Here is a 7,933-nt window from a genome sequence, read left to right on the forward strand (position 1 = left end):
CTATATCAGTATAGGCGGCGTTTTAAAAAACGCCGCTAAATGTGCTTCATAATGATACAATGACGTCACTCCACATTTAGCGACGTTTTAAAAACGCCGTGATAGGTCATATAACCGTTAGTATTCTACAGTGGCGTTTAAAAACGCCGTTATAACTTCATTTTTTTAAAAAAATAATAATAAATTGTGTTAATTCTGTGAGATTTAACCCAAAAAAAATCCCTTTTATAAAGATGAAAAATATACAATATATTGACTAAATTTAGGTAAACATAATACTAGATCAATTCATGCTTCTCAATACACAAAAATATTTCAATTCCAAGATGAAATAAAGTTAAACTAGTACCTAGTGGTAAGTTGAAAGTTATTACAAAACAAATCGGCACAAAAGATGCAATTCAAACTAATTATACATACAAGTACTATGAAAGCATCTACTAAGAAACAAAAATTCTCGGGTTCTATAAGGAAGACGATGGTCCTTTGTTCACATCTCAGCATTGTTGACACATCTTGTGCTGTCACCTGCCAAGCATTCACCAAAATAGGTGTTAACAAGGACAAATTGTTGACACATCTTGTGCTGTCAGATCTTGTTTCCCTTATCTTTATTAAATGTTTCTGGTACATTTAAGAAATGTTTCCACAACCCTAATCAAAACAATTAACAACCTTTTAGAAACTAGTTTGATGAAATGATATGATTGTGTAGAAGAAGATTTGTCAATAATGCTATGACAGACAAATAGTCATTTCAAGGATATTTCTCAGTGCTTGAATGCTTATCAAGAATGCCCCATAATCAAGTAAATGGCATTAATAGCTATCTTATCTCAAGTATTCCATGTCCAAAACTACTCTCCCTAAATGCACTCCACTCTGGTTGTCTGTCCCAACAAAATTTGCCTTTTGCAGGGCCAGGCGAGAAATTCAAATGGCATACCCCTCCAATTTCTGGTAAGTATTCTGTGGTGGACATTTGTCATCTGCATGATTAACATCAGGTGTTTCTATGTTTCCACCATCTCCAACTATTATGTAAATAGGTGAAATGGCCATTCGTCACAGAAATAATAATAGGTGAAATGACTTCTCTAAATCTGTCTATGGCATTCGTCACAGAAATAATAATAGGTGAAATGGCCGTCGTAAAGGAGCTTATGCACCATCGCCCCTAGTAGAAGCCGCTGCACAAAATCTGTCATTGAGGGTGGGACAACTCTGTCATTCATACCCTGTTCAGTACAAGAAAATTCAGAGTAAGGGGAAAAAATTTTTACTAATGGCAGCATGAACAGAATTAACAAAAAAAATAAAAATAAAAACAAGGATCCTGGTGCATTAGTAATTAAAAAACAAACTATAAAAGCCGTAAAAATGTATTCCTCTATCATGAAAAGGGGTTAAATGAAAACCTGATGTTTCATTTTGGGGAAGAAATACAAAAAATTAAAATAAAAAATAAAAAACTTATCATCATCAGGTAGTAGATAATCAGGTGTGTATACAGATCCTTTACTCTCTGTATGGGAATCAGGTGTGTATACAGATCTTTCAGAGCCTGAAATTAACAATGGGAAGACATTAATAGAGTTTATTTTTGTGTATATTATGCATTTCTGAAGTGCAACAACATAGAAGAACTTATTAAGTCTCTGTTACCTATGAAATACATAAACACACACACACACATATATATGTAAAATTTAAAGTGCCCCTATCTAGCTATGATACAGGTTTCGGCATCAATTGAAACATGTCCAATATCAGTCTAACAAAATCATGTAGCCATCTAAAAGCACTAAAATAAATTTGAAACTCTAAATGTTCAATTTTTCTTTGTTTTCTCCAAATTCTACTTCCCTTTTGTGAGGAGGTGGGTTCCTTTTGTTTTCTCCAAATTCTACTTCTCATGAGATCAAATTACTGACCTTTTTTTTTTCTGTAAACATTGGCATTTCTTCCCAAAGTTAAAATTAATGGAAAAAAGATTAAAACAAACACAAGACCTAGAAGCAATCAATCAAAAATTAAGCAGGATTTAAAACTTCAAGCCCTTGTGTATTCCAAGAAACCAAACACCAAATAAAGTCTACAGCTTGATAAGAGCAGAACTCACCAAAGGTCTTATAACCTGTAGCTAGAGTATTTAAAGCAGCCTTCCGAATTTCACCATCTCGTTCTGCTGTTAGGCTTGTAACAAGCTGCAAGGATTTCAACTGTCCCACAATCTGTAGGCAAATTATAAAAGACTCAGTACCTTTCAAAGAAGAAAAAAGATCAAATAGCATTCCATATTAGTTTAGAACAGAACACAAAAAAGCATCCAGCCAATTCTTTGCAATATGCACTATACATAAAAACAAGCACAATGAGAACTACTATCCCTGTCCATATAGCACCAATCCATATTATTTATTTGATATTATCAGTTAAATCCACTAGGATAGATCAAATGATGGACAAGACATCAAGCCACATGCAATGAGAAACGAAATATTTTATTATTCTACCATATTAGCACCATAAGCCAAACATCTGCATTATTCAAGAAGATGATAGGTAATCCAGAACATATAGCACTCGAGAAAAACTTAAAAAGGGAATTTCAAAACCATGTCGTTGCCCTTGAACAATGCAGTTCAACATTGCCTTTTCGGAAGAAAATTTCATGCATCATGCTGAGTGTTCAATTGAAGAAAAAATTCTTCTGTTATTATCAACTGTGCACATCTAATCCTAGAAGGTATTCCAACTTAGGCAAGTCTTTTTTACTAAACTTCTGAAGTCATATCTACTTTTTTTTATCAATGCATCTAAATCTACTGCAGTGTGACTTAATGTTACATCCCAAACTATGTTGAATTATAGGGTTGCACACTCCTTTGTGCTATATTCTTGCAGAAATTTGGTAACTGGCAACTAGGTCATATTTAATTCTGCAAGGAAAAATAAAGGGAAATATATGTTACCATTTACATTTTCATTGCAGTTTTAAAAAAACAAAAAAAAAGAAGCCATAATTCAGATGGGTTTTGCTTTAAGCAATAATGTGCAGTCCTGGAAATTTTGGTGTTGTTTTTTGATCCAATTGTTTCCAAGCATTGGTAATTCTGGCTTTAAAAAAATGGCAAGCAGAAGGATATTTGATACATTTCGTACATGGAAAACCATTCTGCTATTAATCATCTAAAATCAATAAATAACTGCCATCTGAAATAATAATTATTGACAACAATAAGTACCTGACAGTAACCAAGGTCAAAGTTGTAAAACGAGTATGTCAGCAGTATGCCTCGTAAAAGATTCACATTTGGATTGTCGTCCCCATCATAGAATGAAAGTGATCTATCAGTTCTTACCTTGAAAACAAAAAGTGAACAATTAAAAGTTTGAATGTAAACAACTTTTTCAATTCATCTAAAGAAAATTAATTCAAAAGGAAAAAAATGAGGCATTTTCCAGCATACCACATCTTCATCAATAAGGCCTTTCCTCTCCCTAAATTTTGTAAATCTTTTTGCCTGTTCTGTGGAGATACTCTGAAGAAAAGAATATAAGCATGTTAAGCACGTAAAAAGTTTGTTTGAAAGAAACCACAATGTAAATATACATAAACATCAGATGCACAAAGTGTCTGCCCTCAGGTTTGAACACAATCAAACTAGAACCTAGAACCTAGCCAAATATCCCCTGTTAATATCTTACACTGAATTCCTACAAATCTAGTAGTCTGTATACCCTGAAAATATAAAAGCTTAAGCTATGCAAACAGATGAGAAGTTTGCTCCAATTTGGATAGCTAGCAACTCCCTCAATTAAACCTTGGTCAAGTTTGGTTAGGAAGCTGTATTGGCTTACTAACCAAACCTGACCTCATATATGACAAGAAAAAGGCACAGCCATTCAAGTCTACCACAATAATAATCATAAAACTGAATTTCTCTATAGCAATTTAACACAGGCAATTCAAGACAAATGCAAAGCTAGAATCTCAGAAGTGCCACAAGTTGAAACTAGTTAACTGCTTGCATGAAAAGCATGTGGGCGTTTGCTATGGGAGTGACCACAACATGTACCAGCATCAAAACATGGGAGGATGAATAAATGTGTTGACTACTGAGCTAAAATTAACAACAAACCTGCCACTGGTTTTTAATAGCCTCATACTCTGACTTTTTAACTAACATGAGATATTCCCTCTCTGCAGATATTGAATCATATGCATGATATCCCAACAGGAAAGGCCAAACCTGTAATCATTAAAAAAAAGTTTCACATAACAAAAATGCACATTCAACCTAGAAAAATAAAAGATCAGCATGCCATTTCTTCCTACTACAATGTACAAACCTCTTTCCGCAGTCCGAGATCAACTCCCCCATAAAATATTCTCTTCCTTAAAGCTTTTGAATCTATGATTCGTCCTTCGGAATCAATGAAAGTCAACCACTGCAGACAAACTAAAAATTAGAGTGGAATGTATAACTTCATGTGCATGCAGACCGGTCCTTGTTGGGGAAAGAAGCGAAATTTGGTGGGAATGGGTAGGGGATCTACCCCATCGCTAGTAAAAAAATCACCAATGAAATGATGTCATTTTTGCCAAACCACCAAGATATATAGAAGAGATTAATTCGTTATATTGATATACTTGCTTTTATACGTATATGCACATATACGATTTAGTCATATTGATAATTTACTTTATTTCAAAAAGTGTACATTTTTATACGTTTATAAATATACAAAAGTATATATCATATTAAATAAAATGAATCTTACAATTCACAATTCAATATTTTAGCAAGATGATCCATGATTCGATTGACAACTTGACAACAATGGTGATGCTTGTACAGGACTCATGTCATCCATGATACAATATGCATAGAGGCACCGGTTACATTATTGTGCATGAGTGTATAACATGGACTTTTGTATGTGTGAAGTATCCATGTCAGGCACATAACAGCACACACATTGACACAGATTAATTGTAAGGTAATACATTATGTATTCATGGTGTAGAACGAGATAGGTAAAGCACAAACGATTACAGCGTAAAACACTATCAGTATCATTAATCAAAAGCTTATTATTACACTGTAAACCATATCATATCAACCTTAATACAAATAGGAAACTCTCCCAAATATCATTTGGAAACAAAATCAGAATATCTTCCTAATAATCATATAATTAAACTAAATACCAATGGTAATTATTATTATCTACCAATGACATTTATAAGACCAAAAGGTCTTCGGGCTCACAGACTTCACCCTAGGCTTCCAAATCCAATAATTGGTTTCTAGATAGTCAAGGGCTGTGCCATCAACTCAGCAATGTAGAACAGCATAAAAGAAAATGATTTTCTAGATTTCTATTGCTCTGACTTTTAATCATCATAACACGTATTTTAGAATGAAAATCTCATCTAACAGGATATTGTTTCGAATGAAAATTTTTAATGAGGAAAGACTATATATTTTCGAATGAGAAATTTCAAATCTCAAACAAATATTTTTGAATGAGAAATTTCAAATCATAAACATATATTTTGAATGAGAAATCTCAGATCTGAAACATATATTTTTGAATAAGAAATCTCAGATCTAAAACATATATTTTTGAATGAGAAATCTCAGATCTGAAATCTTAAACATATGTAAACCCTAGGAGAAGAATCGACAGAAGGAAGAGCTTGAGAGAGAGAGAGAGAGAGAGAGAGAGAGAGAATATGAAATTGAGATTGTAGACAGTGGTGCTCACCTTAGTCAACGATGCAGATGGTGGTAGCGGTGGAGCTTCGAAATCGAGAGAGAGAAAGAGAGAGAGAGAGAGAGAAAGAACTTGGAAATCGAAATCACTCTGAGATTAGATCTGAGATGAAACCGAGCTGAAGAAGGTTGAATCGTAATATCTGAGACTGAAGGGTTTAGAGAGAGAGCGAGCGATCGGGTGAGTGAGATTTGAGGGACTGGTTTCTCTGAGACTAAAGGTTTCCCAGATTCAAAATGAGGGCTTGAAGAGAGAGAGAGAGAGAAGGGTTCTCTGATTCTCGCAGAGCTCAAAAAGAGAGCAAGGAAAAACATTATTATAACACATGTGAAGGCGTTTAAAAAACGACTTCGATTCGCTAAACGGTGCCGTTTTATTCAAAATAAAATGCGACATTTATAAAACGTCGTTAAATGTTAAAAACAGTGACGTTTAAAAAAGCGCCGTTAAATGAACGCCGTTAAATCCTATATTTCCTGTAGTGAGTGACGACGACATCGAGTGATGATAGTGCTTGGAGCAGAAGAGCAAGGCACACACGAGCTGACAGCATTTAGTTGAATGGCTGCGTCCCTAGCAATGGTGACTCTCTGTTGTTGAAGAAGCAAAACCAGGTTTTGCTATGTTGCCTTCAAAAATGAGGAGGTGTTGAAAAGTTATGGTTCTTTAATACTTTCTAGAGAGAGAAGAGGTGGGTTTCAATTTAAAGAAAGAAAAACAGGGGCTTCACCTTTTCAGAATTACAAAATGTTTCTCTGACCTGGAGAGAAAAAAAAGAAAAAAATTGAATGGTCATCAATCTTATCCAAAAGCCACATGAGGACAAAATATTCCCGAGGGTGTGATACGAAGCATGGCCAAAGAAGTGAAAATATGCATGTCCGAGAAATTCAAAAATTCTCATACATGCAAGGGGCAAAATGTAAGAGGGGTTAACTTGAGCCCACTAATTAATTGGACCCAATCGAAAAGCCCAAAAATTGGTGAGCTTGGAAAAATTATTACAAATGGGCTAAGTGAATTCTATTGAACGGGCCCACAAGAAAGTCAACAAATTGGGCCGAGGAGGATACATTTCAAGCATATATCTCTAAAGGAAGAGATGAAACCATTTACATCACTGTTACTTGGAGATGAAACCATTTACAAGCCCATATGGGTGTTCGAGGAGCTTAACTGTTGTTTTCAAAAGAGATGAAACCCTCGAAAGAGATCCATTCTCCGAGGTATTTGCTTAGTCTTAAAAGGGTTCGGAACCACGAACCTAGAGACTTATTTGAGCTCGAACTCAAAAGGGTTCGGATCCATAAACCTATAGATCCGAAGCACTTGGCTTCAAACAGATTCGGACGCGATCTAGAAGCAGCTCCATTAATGAGTCCCAGAACACTTGCAGATTCGAAACTTTTCGGGATCTACGCACCAGAACCATAGGCGTAATGGAGTCCGGACAAAGGACCCAACCTCGAGGACGGTGAGTGAAGATAAATTCACTCTTCGGTTAAACTAGCCTATACCCGGGTTGTGGTGTGTAGCTCGACTTTTCGTGCTCCTTTCGGAAGACGACAAGCCCTACAGTTCAGACTCCCGCTGTTCTGAATCGTTTCCACAAGTGCAATGTGAAATAGATAAACACCAAAGAGTCCAAATCCGGAAAATCTTTTGGAAAATTGATTTTTGAATCAAAATGTCAAAAATAGACTGCTTTGCCAAATACAAAGCTTCCACCTAAATGTTTTTGAAAAATTTAGGAAACCCATGACTCATGCCGAAGGCCACATATCCGTCGTCACCAAGATTGTCTCGGCTCGAGAACTTAGGTACGAAAGGGGAAGGTCATAAATTGAGCACCCCTACTCGCCCGATCAAAGATCGGCGTCTACTAATCATGATGTGAATCTTGTTTACATTATATGTTCTTATTCCGGTTGTTAGGCTAACATTACTATGTGATGCGCATACAAGTATAGACTAATTTTCAAAAATTGGAACATTTGATTTCATGTTTTGTTTGGAAATTGTTTGGAATATGTACCACTCGAAAAAGTGATCGCATATGCACATTATTCAAACTATTCCAATTCAAGCAATTAGCCTTCATCCACAAGCATTCAAGAAATTTATCATTTAAGCACTTAGCCTCATG

At 35.3% G+C, this 7,933-nt stretch overlaps 1 protein-coding gene across 1 annotated transcript; it reads right to left on the reverse strand.

Moving 5' to 3' along the window:
- Nucleotides 1–311: 311 nt before the first annotated feature.
- LOC114313963 (uncharacterized) lies at nucleotides 312–7,219 on the reverse strand. Its single transcript, XM_082913357.1, has 8 exons — nucleotides 7,211–7,219; nucleotides 4,357–4,455; nucleotides 4,146–4,256; nucleotides 3,474–3,545; nucleotides 3,249–3,365; nucleotides 2,123–2,234; nucleotides 1,523–1,564; nucleotides 312–1,238 (listed from the first exon to the last, which is right to left on the reverse strand). The coding sequence occupies exons 1-8, from the start codon at nucleotides 7,217–7,219 to the stop codon at nucleotides 1,228–1,230; spliced, it is 573 nt and encodes a 190-aa protein (XP_082769483.1). The 3' UTR covers nucleotides 312–1,227.
- Between the last annotated feature and the right edge of the window lie 714 nt (nucleotides 7,220–7,933).

This window comes from Camellia sinensis, chromosome 2 (assembly GCF_055761805.1).
Source record: "Camellia sinensis isolate YWXY chromosome 2, ASM5576180v1, whole genome shotgun sequence".
In the NCBI taxonomy this organism is placed as follows: Eukaryota; Viridiplantae; Streptophyta; class Magnoliopsida; order Ericales; family Theaceae; genus Camellia; species Camellia sinensis.